Source organism: Sorex fumeus, unplaced genomic scaffold (genome assembly GCF_029834395.1).
Source record: "Sorex fumeus unplaced genomic scaffold, SorFum_2.1 ptg000213l, whole genome shotgun sequence".
Taxonomy (NCBI): Eukaryota; Metazoa; Chordata; class Mammalia; order Eulipotyphla; family Soricidae; genus Sorex; species Sorex fumeus.
Window position 1 is genome coordinate 884955 of NW_026606270.1, and position 18006 is coordinate 902960.

The 18006-nt window shown below is 41.2% G+C and overlaps 1 protein-coding gene across 2 annotated transcripts in view; it reads right to left on the reverse strand.

The window, feature by feature from the left end:
- CSE1L (chromosome segregation 1 like) overlaps positions 1-18006 on the reverse strand; it is a 51349-nt gene that overhangs the window by 7482 nt on the left and 25861 nt on the right. For both annotated transcript variants that reach the window (XM_056108425.1, XM_056108426.1), the window contains 12 exons: positions 17183-17275; positions 15660-15827; positions 15440-15569; positions 13223-13288; positions 12371-12573; positions 11637-11721; positions 9033-9094; positions 5787-5923; positions 4270-4373; positions 2596-2693; positions 1020-1170; positions 707-915 (listed from right to left, as the gene is read on the reverse strand). In XM_056108425.1, the coding sequence (XP_055964400.1) occupies positions 707-915; positions 1020-1170; positions 2596-2693; positions 4270-4373; positions 5787-5923; positions 9033-9094; positions 11637-11721; positions 12371-12573; positions 13223-13288; positions 15440-15569; positions 15660-15827; positions 17183-17275 (1506 nt within the window). The remainder of the gene's footprint in view (positions 1-706; positions 916-1019; positions 1171-2595; positions 2694-4269; positions 4374-5786; positions 5924-9032; positions 9095-11636; positions 11722-12370; positions 12574-13222; positions 13289-15439; positions 15570-15659; positions 15828-17182; positions 17276-18006) is intronic.

Genomic DNA, 18006 nt, shown 5'->3' on the forward strand with positions numbered 1-18006 from the left:
CACGCCAGTCCTCTGAGACACCATGCTCAAAGGCCTCACACCATGCTCTGGAATTCCTTAATTTCCCTCTTGTGCTGGTGGGTTGAACCCAGGGTGAGGCATGAGGTCGGCCACTCAGCCTCATTCCAGGCAAAGTTAGGTCTTGAAATAAAGTCCTTAGTATCAAATATAACAAATATAAATAAATTAAAAAATTCTAACTACTTCCCATTTCCTTATATTCCTTTAAAGCAAAATAAAAATATCATCTTGAGGCTGAAGTGGTAGCATAGCAGGTAGGGAACTTGCCTTGCAAACGGCCCACCTGGGTTTGATCCCCAGCACTGCATATGGGCCTGCCAGGAGTGATCCCTGATCACAAAGCCAAGAGGATGAACTCCCCAACAAAAACGCTGAAAGAAAATCTGTCATCTCTGGGCTCAGGAAATAGCTCCAATGGTAGAGCATACGCTGAGCAAACGTTTAACCACCAAATGACAACCAAGAACTTACAGGTGTGGCCCAGATTAAAAACAAACAAACAAACAAACACACACACACACCAACAAGTGCCAGGGCTGGAGAATAGAGCAGTGGGATAAAACAAATGTTTTGCATGCAGCAGCCTGGGTTTGATCCTTGGCACTGCTTGATCCCTGAAATCCCCAAGCACTGCCAAGACTCCGCCGTGCCCCAGTTCCACTAAGCTACTGCGGCAAATACTTACGATTTTATCAGCTGCAGCACTTGCTATTGTATTGGAACCGCGTTCTAAGAATGCTTGGAGAAGCCTCACTAGAGCAGGGATATTGCCTGCCCTCTCCCATAGCACTGGCTGAAGGAGATGAGGAAATAAGGCCATGTACGAAGATGGGATGTCAGTTTTATGTGTTTCCAGAAGCAGAGACATCACTTGAAAGACATACGGAATAAATTCTGTGGGTGAAAGTAAAATCAACTTCAGAATTAACGGCCAACACAAAAGTTGCAGTTTATAACTACTTTAAAATTTAATTAGAAAATAACTGCCTTGAACTTACCTTGCACGTCATTTTGTAAAATTTCAGTGAAAACCATAAACAAAGCCTCCTCAAAATTGACAACAGCAGCAGGGTTCGCTTTGCAAGTTATTCTTATGGACAAGCATATAGTTTCAAACATGTAGTGATTAAAGTGAGGTTTGCTCGGGTTCTGAAAATTTTCAAAAAATGAGTTACCCTTTAACAATCCCAGTTGAGTACACTGAAAACAAGCTCACTTTTCTAAAATAAGTTAAAAGAGAATGTCATCTTTTTAACATCAGTGTTAAGAAAAAACCACCAGTTACACTAATGTCTGCATAAAACATTTCCCATAATTTTAAAATTTCGAAAATAAAATAGTATTTTCCAGGTGACTGAATTTTTTTTAAATGAAAAAAGTTTACTATGAAGAAAATACTTCAGAATGCGAGAACAGATTTTAGAAGCTGCTACTCCCAGCACTGTAAGAAACTTGTCACAGAACCTGTATGTTTTGCCTGCTATCAATAAAGTAAACCAGGGAAAATTAAGTGCTGGCTCTGCCAGACCTTGCTTGCACAGGGCCTGTGGCAAATCTTTGTCTCTGTGGGACTGTGCTTAGATCTATAAAGTGACAGCTCTTCACTATCAATGGCTTTCAACTTTTTTAAAGCTACAAAAACCTTTTTCTTCAAATAAAACCTTCCCTGGAATAAACATTTGAAATGAATTTTGCTGGGGCTGGAGTGATACAACAGCAGGTAAGGTGCTTGCCTTGCATGTGGCCGACCCTTGTTTGACACCCAGCACCCTATATATTCCCCCTGAAAACCACTAGGATGTGATTCCTGAGTACAGAGCCACCAAGAGTGACCCCCCCCCCAAAAGCAAGCAAACAAAAAAACCAAAACAGGTCTTTGTCTTCAACTGAGATATATGTAAAAGTTTTCATCATCAGAGAAGGACTGCAAACTTTATAAAATTTGGAATTAAAATAGAACTGCACAGTCCTCCCGTTGTTCATCGATTTGCTCGAGTGGGCACCAGTAACGTCTCCACTGTGAGACTTCTTGTTACTGTTTTTGGCATATTGAATACGTCACAGGGAGCTTGCCAGGCTCTGCCATGTGGGCGGGATACTCTCAGTAGGTTGCCGGGCTCTCCAAGAGGGACAGAGAAATAGAACCTGGATCGGCTTCGTGCAAGGCAAACGCCTTACCTGCCGTGCTATTGCTCCAGCCCAGGAATTAAAGGAAGGAAGAAAAAAAGAACTTTGATTACTACTTCACAGATGTCCAAAGAGCCTCTTTTTTGTCTACGTAATGCAAAGCCTACTTTCCGCCATCTAAGACCATTTCAGATCACCTGCGGTTTCAAAGAATGTTTTTAAATGAGAATAAAACTGGGTTACATTTGTGAGGTTGCAAATAAAGGTAATTGTTATTACACCTACAATCTGCTATCACCACCATACTTTCAGGAAAGTATATATTAACTACTGCCAAGAATGCAAAGATTTTTCCCCCCCACATCAGCCTTCTCTTCAATCATATTGAAGCTCCCTGAGTCTGGAGCAGAAGTTAAACAACTTCACAGAGAAAAGTAGTTTTATTACCTTACTGACAGCTAATAGCTTCTGGGTAAGCTGAGTAATAAGAGTAGGAATATAGGGAATTATGGCTTCTTGTAGGAGGGAAAAACTTCTCATAATAGCTGTAAAATATAAGGTATCAAAAATAAGCATTTTAGTAAAACCAAGAGTGAACAAAAGGAAAAAAATCCCATTAAGTAAAATATTGAAACAATCCCAACACATTTAGAACTGATCTGAAACTTCAAACCTCCTTTCAGTCTTTCTAAAATTACAGCATGTATTGATAACAAAAATGTATTTGAGAGTCATAACTTGCAGAAGACCCGAGGCTTAAGGTATAAAATTACTGAAGTAAACAAAAAGGTTAAGAGGAGGATGAAGAATCAGTGAACTAGTGGGTAAAAGGTTTCCTAGCACTATTTTGAAATTCTTTCACTTAGTTATATCATTTGCCTGTTAGAACAAGGATCACAGCTTTGCAAAAATAAAAATGTTACCTGCCCATCTGCTCTAGAATGAGATTAAGAACCAAAAAATCCAAATAAACAATGTTATAAAGGGGCCTTATTTTACGAAAATATTGACTGCTCACTAAAAGATGCCCAAAAAACCTTTTTACTTGGAAACAAATTTATTGTTAAAGGGAAAATATTCAAGACTAGAAGGCTCAATGAGTCAAAGCACATGCTTTGCACACAAGAGACTGGATATGATCCTGACACAAGAGGGAGCTTGAGCAGAGCACGGAGTACTTCTTGAGCACTAACAGGTGTGGATCAAAAATCAAAGGGACTAAAAATAACTTTTTCCAGAATTCAGTGTAGTGCTTACTATATGCCAGATCCTCTCTTGTCACCTAAACTTTGCAAAGCTGTCTCTGTACCTGAGCCAGAGCGGCCCTTCACGTAGCTAAATGCCCACCTCAGCTTCAACATCACTTTCCAAAGAAAGCCTCACTCAGCGAGGCTGAGAGTATTAGAGGGTGGATTGCCTTCTGGAGAGTTAAAATATCCTTTCCTTTATTTGTATTGAGAAGGTAGCACACGATGCAAACACTTGTATAGCCTAGGAACAGAGCAATGGAAACTCCAGACCAGCTAGCTGCCTCAGAAAAATGATATTAAACACAGATTACTCATCACTGTTCAAAGAAGCAGAGTGCTTAAAACACATACAAATACATACTTCAACATACAAACACATGCACATGTATACACAGAAATTAGGGGCAATTTCTTAAGAAAATGATCTCCTGTAAGTCTTATGCAACTGAAGAAGACTAAGGTGTCTCTGAAGTCCTAGCTGGCACCAGAACAGCCACCAGAAGAGTCGGGTCCCCAGCCAACAGTTATAGCTGTACCCATGGCAGTCAGGATCTGAATAGGACCTACCATGTACAAGGTTTAATAAATGAGATCTGATCTGACCCATACTCAAGAAAATTCAATCTAGTAAAGGAAGAAGTGCATCTGTTTCTTTAATAAGAGATTTCATATCAAGTTAGGATAAAAGATTTTCTGAAAATATTTATGGCAAACAACATTTTTCAATTTAAAATACTTAAGCCTGCCTAAGTCTTGCTACACAGCATCTGTTCCACAAACTACTAAGGAACCTCTAGTGTGATTCTAAAGTGCTTATTTTTGTGGTCTGTATTTAAACACTTATAGGCTATACACCAGGGAAACGGCCTACCTTTCATAATATATTCATTTTCTGAAGAGCCAGGAAGTGTGAGAGCTTTGAAAAGGTTTGTTAGCAGAATCTCAACAAACGGTGCAATTTCTGCAGCTGTAAAGCTATAGATGAAAAAACAGCTTTCAGTCACTGCCAACTCTTGAGTTTGTCATTGTGGAACACCCCTGGAAACTACTAAATCAAGCTTCTCATCAGGAAACAAAGCCATTTCCTGCCACTATCAGCAAATAACCTAGGAAAGAATTTATACTTGCTCATGTGAAATCCTATTAGTACAACTGAGATCAAACGCTATCAAACCAGAAACCCAGCAAATCTACAATTGTCTAATGTTTGAAAGGTGCTACCTGGTTCTCATCGATCACTGAGAAGGATTCTGCACTCTCAGGGAATGGTCACCTGACCGTTCTGTATACATTCTGGACCAAAAGATACGGGCTTGATTCATCTCAAGGAACATCCTTTTACCCTCTTACTAAGAACATCTGTACTTCAAGTTCCTAATGAAGAAAAGACCCTAGACTTGCTTCCTACCTCTTAACCAATGCCCAGTTTCAAGAATTAACGCCGTTGGATAGCCTTGAAAGACATGTTGATCATCCTTCACAATTTATAATTAGAGCAGGTCAGAAAGATCTACTGGATCTTCCTTGGAGCTTAAAAAATTACTTTTGGGGCTGGAGTGATAGTACAATGCGTAGGGCATTTGTCTTGCACGTGGCTGACCCAAGTTCGATCCTCAGCATCCCATATGGTCCCCAGAGCACCACCAGGAGTAATTCCTGAGCACAAAGAAAGGCGCTAAGTAACCTGTGAGCATCACTGGGTGTGACCCAAAAAGTCAAAAAGGGGGGTGGTGGCGGAGAGAAGGAAAGATTTACTTTCATTTAGCCGCATCACATGTTAACATTAAGATTACCAAAACAGCCAGGTGAAAATACCTGCTGCATGATGTTGCTAATACACTCTTACACAGTAATCCCATGATGAAGATCTACTTCTAAGATGTCTTTGGAGTAAATGTTTTAATTTTAACACCAGACACTGAAATTTTGGTTTATCAAAGTTCCCTTCTTTGCGCCTTGGTCGCTAGGACACTCCACATAAAATCCTTTACTGTACCAAATCCTCTGACATTCATTTCTATTTATTTTTGTTCATTTGTGGGGAGGGGGTTTAGGCCTCTCCTAGCAGTGCTCAGGGAACCATACTGGGTGCCTGGGATTTGAACTGGGGTCACAGGAATGCAAACCATAATGCCTATATTCTCTCTCTGGCCATATATTTCTATTTATTAACCTGATTAGTTCCATTTCACAAAATTTCCTCTTATATTATTGCCATAATATACTCTGCTGCCTCAAATCCTTTTAGAAAAAAGAACATACACAGCAGAACACACCATTTATTTGTATAGCTAACAGAATAATAATACATTCAGACAGGTATGACTGGTACTAAATAGGCCCCATTATGAGCTTAAAAACACATTGCTTAGTATATCAAGTACTTACAGAGTGGTGTTGTTAGGCCCTCTCATAGTGAATAACCTCTCAAGAGCATGTGCTGCATACGTGTGAACAACAATACTTTCAGCTTGAAGATAATTAATTAAGAGAGGAATAGATACTAAAAGATGCTCTTTTGGTACCTGCAAAAAAAAAAAAAAAAAAACTTTAATTCAACAATGTAACCTTCGAGTAAAGGAGTTTGCTGGGACCAGGGTGATAGATAGTAGGTAGGGTGTTTGCTGTACACATAGCTGATACCCTGGTTTAATACCCGAAACTCTATACGGTCCCCCAAGTCATCTCCAGAAGTAAGCTCTGATTGATCACTGCTGGTTGTGCTCCCAAAACAACAAAATCAAACAGAAAGGTTTGCTGGTCATAAGTCTCATTGGTCTGTGTGTTTGTGTTTCTGGATCACACCCAATGGTGCTCAGTGTGCATTCTGGCTTCTGTTCTTAGAATTTACTCGTGGCAGCGCTTAGGGAAGCATATTCAGTGCAAGGAGCTGCGAGCAAGGCAAGTGCCCTACCCACTCCACCATCTCTTTGGTCTTCTAAATTTGTTTTTCCAGCTATTACGGAGAAAGATAACACTGGAAAAAACTAAGAATTTCTGCCTCCAGGGGCCAGAGATGTAGCACAGGCACTTGGCCGATCCCTGACATTCCATACAGTCCCAAGAACCGCCAGGAGTGACCCTTGAGCACAGAGCCAGGAGTAAGTTCTGAGCACTACTGGGTGTGGCCAAGCCTATATTCTACCTCCATATATTACAAAGTTAACATTCATCCTTCAATTCCTTCTCTGAACACGAAATTCTGACAAGGTCCCCCAAGTACTGCCAAGAGTGATCCCAGATCACCAACAGATGTGACCCTAAAAATCAGTGCGCAAGGCACTTGTGTTGCATGCAGCTGACCAACGTTCACTCCCTGGTATCCCATATGGTATCCTGAGCCTTAATGGGAGTAAGCCTCAAATACAGTTGAGTGTGGCCTAAAAAATAAACAGAAACACCCAAAAACTAAAACTAGGAAAAGCGCCTAAGTACGGGCCAGAGAGACAGAACAGTAGGTAAAGTGCCTGTCTTGTGCGCACCTGACCCAGGTTCGATCCCCCGTATCCCATATGGTTCCCTGGGTAACAATAGGAGTGAGATCTGAGTGCAGAGTCAGGAGTATAGCATAGCAGGGTGTGGCCCCAAAACAAAAAGAGATACAGAAAAGGGGGATTAAGTCTTATAGTTAAAGTAATAACACTGATATAATATCATGGAGAGCAAATAATTCATTAACTTCTTTTTATAGACTAAGCAGTTCAATTCTATGAGCTATCTCCCTGGCCTGAAAAATTCATTAAGCTTAGGAATTCATCAGCAGAACGATTGAAAAATTATTTCAAACTATTTGTGTCCTGAAACTCTACAAGAGAAACAACTGGTTTAAGTAACAAATAATGGGGATAAAAAAAAAAAGAAGGGCCCACATGACTGTACAGTAAGAGAGCCAGCAATCAAATGGCTGGCACCACGTGGGCTTGTCTGTATCAGCATCTCTTCCACATGGTGCTCAGGGGCTATTCCCAGTGCCTATATATGTATAACCATGCAATGCCTGGGATCAAACCTAGGATCCTGCATGCCAAATGATCTTTCTGATCCTGATTTAGAATTACTAATAAAATGATAGATGATATTTTTGAGAAGACTGAGGAAAATTAGTAAGGTCTGGACTCATTAGTAAGAAAAATCAGTAAGGTACTGCAGGATAACACTGTTTTGTCCTTCCTGCATAGTCTCAGGTAGCTTAGGTTTATTGGGTTGCTCCCATCACAGTGCTTCCATTCCTCAGTGTTTATTTGTAACTTCTTTCTCTGTGCTCTGCTGACTTGTAAATATTGTTTTTCTCTTCTCCCTAAGTCCTTTGCATAGTTTATTCAGAGCAACGTCCTTTTTGTATGGACACAAGAAGACAGTATGTGACTCTCAGTGATATTTCCCTCCTGGGCATCTGTTCTCCCACCTAAGCCTCAGCTGCCTTTACTTCCTAGCGCCCCCAAAAGGAGGGTCCTGACGAGGCACTGGATGGAACCAGGGCAAGTGATAAGCTATGTGCTACCTTGGCATTGAGATAGACCTGGCCAAAGCGCCATAATGCTAAACTGTAAGTTAAGAGCCTGGTCGTGGACAGATGCTGTCATGATCCAAAAAGTAACAACTAGATTTGGACCCTGCTAGGGTTAGGAATGATTAATCTGGCCTGAGAGCTATAGTCTGAGTCTGTGGCAAGATGCTCCCAAGGAGAGCTGCCCTACAAGCCTCAATGTTATCTCTTACTGTGTCCATACAAAAATAACTAGTATTAAGATGTTGATAGTTATTGGACCAAGGAAAAAAGAAAAACACTTTAAGGGGTATTTTGCCGTTAGGCAGTCAGGAAGGGCTTCTGAATACCTCTTATGTGGTGTTCCCTTTGAACCTGGTGGGCCTTCAGGAAGGGTTTTCTTATGCTGATTTTGCTACCTGACTGGGTGCAGTATTAGGCCAAAGGGGGTGGGGGGCTGTAGGGGCAAGAGAGTTGGAGAATGCGAGAGAGCAGGGCAGCAAGGTGGAGAATAGCAAGGGGAACAGAGAGAGAAGAATGTAGAACAAAGGAGCAGGCACGTGGAGAGAGAGCTCAGAGAGATGGAGCAGAGAGATGAGCGGGAGACAGGAGGAGATGGGAATGAGAGGCAGTGGAGACGAGAATGGGAGGCTCAGAGAGACTGGGGCAGGCGCGTGGAGAGAATGGAATAAACGGCATCTGATCAATCAACCAGCTTGGCCCACGTTTCCTCCACTGTCTGCCCATGGCCCGGGCTGCCCCGGCTGGGGAGGCGGCCTGGGCCCCCCCGAACCTGGGCGGACAGGGAAAGAGCCGTCGGGGCCATCCCCTGGCCACCCTCATAGTTTTTTTTTACAAGGTACATGATCAAAAACTTAAAGAAAAGTTACTGCTGGTACAGAGTGAGTACAGGGGTCACCAAAGTGCTTGCCTGGCACGCAGCCAATCCCTGCACCGCATATTACTCTAAGTCTCACGAGGAGTCAACCCTGATCGTTACTGGATGTGACTCCCAAACGAAAACCACATTCCCACAAACTCACTGTCAGTTTTTTCACAAGCAGAGGACAAGTATGATTACACAGAGGGGAAAGTGAAACTGAAATACAAGAAGACAAATGGCTTATAACGTAAATGAAAATACTTACTTGATTTCTGAAAATCATAATGTATTTGATACCATCAGCTTTAAGGACAGGAAATTCATTAACTATTGGGGGAAAAAATCAGTCGTAAATACTTAGAATTGCTACTCTCAAATTAGTAACATTAATTAATACTTAAAAACAAGACTTTGCATCAATTAATAAGGATTTATGTACACACAGCTATGCTATTTACATTAGCCAAAGTCTAGAAATAACCCAAGTATTCAACAAGTGGATTAAAAAAAATCTTGTACTCAACAACTTGGAGGGACCTGAAAGGTATTGTGCTAAGTGAAATGAATTAGAAGACAAATACTGGATGATCTCACTCAAATGTGTAATACAGATAAGCAAAGGAATGAAATATATGTCTAATGAGAAACTAAAAAAAAAAAAAAAAGAAACTATTGTCTTTTTTCCCTTCTAAATAAGGGAGGCTGACTCAGAACAGGAGTAAAAACAGACTGTCAGACAATGATGGATGGTTACTATCTCTCTGGTGTTGGGTGGGGCTCATGAGCGCTAAACATAAAAATAATAGTATTGCAAACCATTATACCCCATATTTTAAAAATTAAGAAAAACAAACATATCTCAGGTAGTCAAAATATCAAGTAATTGAAACCTAGTTAGTTATAGGCGTCCTACTAGACAATAAATCGGGCAAAATTAGAAATGAATAAAAATTAGACCATAAATTAGTAACAAGATAGCCTACTCCTAGAATTAAAGCTATCCTGAACTAAAAGATTAGAAATAAATTACTAAAAGAAAAATACTACTCATTCTTGAAGATAGATGAATATAACAAGAAAGATTCATTATAATTTTAAGTATTTCCAAAGTTTCTTAAACAAGAGAACAGAGACTAGAGAGATAGTACAATGGGCAAGAATAAGAATAAATGAATTTTAATTGTAGCCCAATATATAGCAAGCACCATACTGGGTTCACCCCCTGCCCCCTAGCACCCCTTATGCCCATATGGTCCCTGGAACTCTGGCTCTGAGCACAGAGCCAGGAATAAAGCTTGAGTACCTCTGGGTGTGCCCTGAAGTAAAAATACCTAAATAAAAATTAAACAAGAGGCAAATACACGCACGTGCATGTATCCTGATCAACATGTCTTCATACATCTAGCCAATTACCTTCTAATCATCAGTTTCAGGTATTTTTATTTACTTTAAATGTCAATAGTTTTTCAAATAAGAAAACCAAAGAAAATTATTTTAAGACTGCATTTCAAGAAAGCTTGGCTACAATTAAAATTCATTTATTCTTACTTTACTTCTATATAAGCACTATTTTATTTTTGGGGGGTGGGGGTGCCATACCCAACAGTGCTCAGGGCTTACTCTTAGCTCTGTGCTCAGAGTTCAAACTCAGGTCAGCTGCATCGAAAGCAAGTGCCCTACTCATTGTACTACTGCTCTGGTCCCTAACAAGTACTATTTTCTTTATGTACATAAAGTTAATTTTAGCTGGGCAAGATTTGGAAATTCATTCAATGAAAGAAACAACTTTTGGAGTGACAGTACAGCGGATAAGCCTTTTGCCTTGGATGTAGCTGACTTGGGTTCAATTCCAGGCACCTCATATGATCCTGAGCACCACCAGAAGTGATTCCTGAGTGCAGAGCCAGGAGCAAGCCCTGAGTATCTCCAGGTATGACTCCAAATCAAAACAGAAACAAAACCAAAGAGTAATAAAAAGAAACAACTGCACTAATGAGCCCATTTTCTCTACATTTCCACCACCCTTCCCTATGTTGTTGGTCCAACAATGGGGGTGGTTTGGGGGGGGGGGGGGGAATCACATGCAGCTTCGCTGTGGCGCTTGTTGGGGTATTGGTTTACTATTTTACATTTACACTTGGGGGGGATTATTGTTTGTTTTTGTGGAGGTGCCAGGCACTGAACTCAGGACTTCATGCAAGGTGGCAGTTATGTGCGCCTCCCTTTCTCCCTGACCAGCTGCAGCACGCAGGGCTTGCTCACATGCCTATGGGGTGAGGCTACTCAGTTACAGTCACACATTCTGACTGCAGTGCTAGCTGGCAGCTCACACCATTGGAGATGTCAGGTCTCTCACTTGCATATACAAGTCTGATTTAGTTGAATACTGTTGTTAGGGTGCAAAAGAGTAGGTTTGGTACATGTGGGTGACACAAGGGATCACACTCATGGCCTCATGCTTGTGAGGCAGGCTCCTTATGCTGCTGAGGATCCCAGACTCCAAGAGCCTCCTTCAGTTATGACTTATACCGTGCTGTTGTGGTAATTTAAAATAATGCAAACAGAAATTGCAGGTACAGAGTTCTAAGCCGTGTTAAAATTGTTTCATAAATCCTTTGTAATTCAAGTGATTCATTAAAAAAATAAAGGCTATGTGCAAGAGACATGGAACAGCATGTAGGGTGCCTGCCTTGCACACAGGTGACCCATGTTTAATCCCTGGCAAACCTATATGGTCCCCTGAGCACCACAAGGAGTGATTCCCGAGTGCAGAGCCAGGAGTAACCCCTGAACATTGCTGGATGTGGATCCCAAACCAAAATAAATAATAAAGGCTGAAAAAAATATATATATTTTTCACAGATCTTACCATTCGCTGATTTAAGATCAGGAAGGATATGATTTACAAAGAACTCAGTCAGGTTTACAAGTTCATTTGCTTGTGTAATTCCGTGCTGAAAAACAAATTAACAGGGTAAAAAATATGAAAAATCTACATATATCTACATCAGAAATTCAAGCAATTTTTGAAAACCAGGTTAAAATGAATATTGGACACACACACTGCTTACAATGTACTGAAGTAAAAAAAAAAGCCTTTCAGCTAAAGAAACTTTCCTAAATTAAGTTTTTCTTAAGTTTAAGGTAAAGGTAAAGGTAAAGGCCCTCCCGTTGATCGTCGATTTGCTCGAGCGGGCCCAGTAACGTCTCCATTGGAGACTTTGTTGTTACTGTGTTTGGCATATCGAATACTCTCGGTAGCTTGCCAGGCTCTCCGAGAGGGGCAGAGGAATCGAACTCGGGTCGGCCATGTTGGCTGCGTGTAAGGCGAACGCCCTACCACTGTGCTATCGCTCTTAAGTTTAGCATATTTTATACAGAATCCAGGGACAGAACCAGTATAGCATGCCATTGTTTTCTGTAAGAAATTTAAGTGCTTCACATATCAATGAAGTCATTCTTAGAAATACAGGAATTTAATCAGAGCAACAGAATCAACAGTATCACCAGAATAAGTTGTATTGCCAGAAAGCGATTGCTTTTTATTTTGATTTCTGTCTGACAAGCTCCTTTTAGAAACAAAACTATGTTGAAAACACTCACCTTCTGTGTTTGGGCTTTTGATGCCAAAGATGTCACTAGGTAAATGGCTGCATCTTTGTGTTTCCAATTGACAGATGGATTTTTTGCATACTCCTGCAGCATGGAATTAACATAACCTGAGAAGATTCCTGTCACGGGACCCTCAAAAAACTTGCATAATCCTCGAACTAGATCACAAGCAGCCCTGCGTCTAGTATCAATATCTAAAAAAAAAAAAAAAAGGAAAAAAAAAGTGGGAAAGGTATCATGGGAGGAAGAAATAACTACCTTCCAAGTGAGGAAGTTCATTAGAAAACAAACTTCACACTCCCTAGTAATCAGCAACAATGTAAAGAATTCAGTTGTTCATCAAGAAAAACAAAATGAGGATAAAACCAGGTGATTAAGAGGATATGTCAATATATGAGGAAAGTATAATTCCACTGTATACTGCACTGGTATGCTATGTCCCAGTAAAAGCTGCTTTTTTCTTTTGGTGTTTTGGTCACAACAGGTGATGCTCAGGGATTACTCCTGGTTCTGCACTCCTGGCAGTGCTCAGGGGACTATACAGAATGCCAAAGGTCGAACCAGGTTGTTCAACCAATATGCAAGGTAAACACCTATCCACTGTACTATCACTTCGGTCCCCAGAGTGGCTTTTTTACTGTGTGCAAACAGTTTATAACAAAAGCCAGCTAAAACGACTTTTTTCTAAGAGGGTTTTTTTTTTGGCTTCATATCCAGCAGGGTCAGGAATCACACTGGAGAAGCCAGGTTATCCCACCTCCTACTCCTTCCTATCGTTACTAGGAAGAGCAACTCTAAAACCAGTTTATTAGGAGACTAACAGCTCAAAACCAAACCACATACCAGATCCTTCCAAGTCTCTTCTTATGTATTCCTCAGAATTATCTTCAAAAGCTTCTTCATCAGCAGCTATAAAGAGAAGTGACAGTTTATCATTATTATTATTTTTTGCTTTTTGGATCACACCCGGCAATGAACAGGGTTTACTCCTGGCCCATGCACTCAGGAATTACTCCTGGCGGTGCCCAGGGGACCATATGGGATGCTGGGAATCAAACCCGGGTCAGCTGCGTGCAAGGCAAATGCACTACCTGCTGTGCTATCGCTCCAGCCCCAGTTTATTATTTTTTTAATAATTTTTTTTCTTTTTGGGTCACACCCGGTGATGCACAGGGGTCACTCCTGGCTTCCTCAGGGGACCATATGGGATGCTGGGAATCAAACCGGGGTCGGCTGCGTGCAAGGTAAATGCTCTACCCACTGTGCTATCACTACAGCCCCGAGAAGTGACAGTTTAAATCACCCCTCAAAAGGAACAAGACAAATTCTTTTACAGCTTAGTATATAGAACAGTATGTATACAACTGAGCACTGCCAGGAGTGATCCCTAAGAACTTCCTCAGAACTGAATAGTATACAAATTCAACAGGGTTGAGTCTTAACAAATGACAATTTCACCTACTCTTAATCATAAGTTAGTGCAGCAAACATTATGCTTAAAGAATAGAAAATAAATAGCGTGGTCTAATACTTGCCCCCCCCCATGGTATCCGTGTACCTAAAATTGGACATTATCACCAAATTTCACATGTCCTGAAAAAAACTAAGAATGCCAACCCGTTAGCCAGGTAGACATTAAAACCTCACATTAGGGGCAGGAGCAATAGTATAGCGAGTAGGATTTGCACAAGGCTGACCCAGGTTGTATCCCCAGCATCCCAGATGGTTCTCCAGAGAACTGACAGGAGTGATCCCTGAGTGCAGAGTGAGAAGTCAGCCCTGAGCACTGCCAGGTGTGGCCCCCAAATAAAACAACAAAACCTCACACTATATTGTCCATTTGGAGGCCAGAGGGAGGGTTTGGAACACACCTGTATGTGTGCAGGGCTTACTCTGGACAGTGCTCAGGGGACAGTACAGGATGCGAGGCGTTGAACCAGCTTGGTTGTATTCAACTATCTTTCTGGTCCCAGACTACTGAGACCACATATCTAATGACTTCTTTCATGAACAGAAACTCTTCTTCACTATTTAACCGTTTGTATATAATAGAGTTAACCTTAAGTACATACAAATGGGCTTCAACTCTGCATTCAAAATCTATCACCTCTACTGTCAACCTTTTTAAAACAGCTGTTTCTCTAAGAAATTGTAGTCAAACTAGAAGGGCGATTAGAGGCTGCCCTAAAAGCCTCCATCCCTCTCGGAGAGCCCGGCAAGCTACCCGTGGAGTATTTGATATGCCTAAAACAGTAGAAACAATGGGCCTCATTCCCCTGACACTGAAAGAGTCAAACAAACAACAACAAAAATCTGGGCCACAGCAGGTCAGGGCTTACTCTTGGCTCTGCACTCAGAAACCTCTCCTAACAGGGTTTTGGGGACCAAATGGATATAAGAGATTAAAACTGTGTTGCCTTCACCACTGTCCTGTTTCCAGCCCCCAACACCAAATGCTTATCCTAAGCTAGTATCTTGGATAGTTTCTTTCTTCTCAATGATAGGATTTTTAAAAATCCCCAGTAGTGTTATCAATGCAACATCCGACAACTGCCTTTGTGCCACATTTTCTTTGTTTAGAAAGCGCTTTATTTTAGTGTATGTGCTAGCAAAGTAAGCATGAACTTTACTGCACTTTATTTAATCATTTGACAGAGCAGGAGCAATACTACAGTTGCAGAGTGCTCGCCTTGCACACCGCCAGCCATTTTTCAGTCCCCAGCATCCCACATTAGAAGTGACCCCTCAGTGCAGGGCCAGAAGTAGGTATGGTCCAAATACAAAAACAAAAAAAAAAGGGGGAGAAATTAAACTGAAGAGCTTACAAAGAGCAATGTGAACACCTAATAAATTTATTATTAATCTAAGCTACAAATTTGTACATGCATTGCTTTATTTTGGAGTCCCACCTAGCTGTCTTAGGCCACTCCTGGTGGTGGTCCATATGTGGTGTCAGAGACTATATCAGGATCAGCTGCGAGGCCTTAACCTCTTTACTGCCTCTTTGCACTAAAAACAAAAATATACAGACATAAAATTTTTACACGTTGACATAATTACCTCTAAATTCCATGTTAGGCACAATAACCTTTTCACAGATACTCGTCAGTGTGTTCTGGTCCTCAAACAAATTCTTATAATGAGGTCTCTCACAAACCGAGGCCAGGAACTGAATTGCATTACTCACCAACTGGAATAAAAGAGAGTAAGCATATTTTAAGCAAAAATAAGAGCGGGAAACAGGGGATGCTTTAATTACCTATCTCCAGTAACACCTTACCAGGTCATATTTAACCTCTTGACCTGTTGTGACGAGTAAGTTCCAGATGGCTGTGACAAACCGAGGCAGGTAGCGCTGAAACTCTTCGTCATACTTCTGTGCATAGAGCGCTGCATTATCACAAATCTGGGACTTTAAGAGCTCCAATAAGCCTGCTTCCTCTTCATCCTCACATAAGAGAAAACAGAAAATTCAAACATACAGCCACACTGTTACCATGAATGTTAATTTTTTTTTTTGCTTTTTGGGTCACACCTGGTGATGCATATGGGTTACTCCTGGCTCTGCACTCAGGAGTTACTCCTGGAGGTGCTCAGGGGACCATATGGGATGCTGGGAATCGAACCCGGGTCGGCCGCGTGCAAGGCAAACACCCTACCCACTGTGCTATCTCTCCAGCCCCATGAATGTTAATTTGACCAGAGGGTAACGACTGATCCTGAGACAGAACTGATGTGCGTGGCCCCAAAAATAAATGGAAGGGAGGGAGGGGGGGAGAGGGAGAACGAGGGCAGACATGCTCTTTAGCAAACATATGTTAGGACTAAAGGAGAACACCCCAGGGGTCTTCAGCTGTCTGTACAAAGCACCACAACCTTGTGACTCCAATCACTGCAATAACATCAACAATGAAGGGATGTTGGGATTAAGAAAAAAAAAAAGGGACTGGGGGGGGACTTGGGGAATAAGCTCCCATGTATGACATTACTGGCTCAATCCCTGGCATTTTTCTTTGGGGCAACACTCAGAGGTGCTTAGGGGACCTTAATTAAAGTGGTATGTGGACCAAACGGTGGTTGGCTGCTTGTCAGGCACGTGCCTCGTCACCTGTCCTATCTTTCAGTCCTACAGAGTAAATTCATCCTGCAAGTCAAGCCTATGCTAATAAGAGCAATTCTGTGCATTACAAATACCCAAATACATGAGACCCCATATAATTGAGTGCTATTTGCATGGAAATAATTTTAGTATTTCAGTGAATTTTATTTATTATCAAATGTAGGTAATTTTGAAGGACGCAGAAAACCATTTTTCCTCTTCAACTTTTTTTCTTTCCTGGTTTTGGGGTCTAACCTGGAGGTGCTCAGTGCTTATTCCTAGTTTCTGCGCTCAGGGATCATTCCTGGCTGCTCTGGGGGACCATTTGGATCATCCATGTGCAAAGCAAGCATCCTACCTGCTATGCTACCACTTCAGCCCTAATTTACTTTTTTAACTAATCACCGGCCAAGACTGCAAAGTAATTTTTAATTTAAAAAAGGCTACTTGCAGGTGGTAAAGAAAGAGCCCATGATGCACATGCCTTACACACGTGAGGCCACAAGTTTAACCCCCAAAACTGAGGAGTGTAGTGGTGGTGGCCCCAATTACCATCACCTAGGTAAACCATTTTTAGGGCCTGAGTACCAAATTCTCAAGCCTTAGGCTAAGTTTCACAGGAAGTTGCTCGAGGGCCCAAGGGCACAGCTGGAGCAGCACCACCACCTCCAAAAGACCTGGGATACTTTGTAAATAGTACTTACATCAGTTTGTAGAAGCTTGTTATCTAATGTCAAGAGGGTATGAAAATTGTTCATCCAAGTTTCCATATTATCTTCAAAAAATTCAGGGAGATCCTATGAAATAAATTAAAATGTTTGCTGACAAAATATAAGAAAATGATTTTAATTTGATTTTCCCCACTATGACGTATTTTCCAACATGCTTACAAACTCAGGCTTCATTCTGAATCAGAAAATATTTTCAGGGGCTGAAGCGATAGCACAGCAGGTAGGGTGTTTTCCTTGCACGCGGCCGACCCGGGTTTGATTCCCCAGCAACCCCCGAGCACTGCTAGGAGTAATTCCTGAGTGCATGAGCCAGGAGTAACCCCTGTGCATTGCCGACTGTGACCCAAAAAACAAAACAAAAAGACAAGAATATCTACTTCACTTAGGTATGAGTTTAATAGAATTATTTTGAAATCTGCTTTGCATATGTTTATTGCAAATGCCAGTTCTAATCTAGATCTACTTGTTCCTTTCAAGGTTCATTAAGATGACGTGAAGCATTTCCTTATAAAACTCAGTATTTCCAATAAATTCCTCTTCCTGTCTGTTTAAATGCATTTATTATAAGACAATTACTAAGTCAGATTCAAACTTACTGTGCTATAGTTATTTTCCATGAAATAATTCTGCCTTAATGAGAAATAAGCTGAGGATAAAGATGATGCCTCCTTCCTCCAGTCTGACAAATTACACCTAATAAATTAGTAAGGTAGGCATTATTAAATGCCTAACAAATTGTTAAAGTCTCATTATACCCAAATGCTAGGAAGCAGAATCAAAAGAAGGGGTAGGAAAAA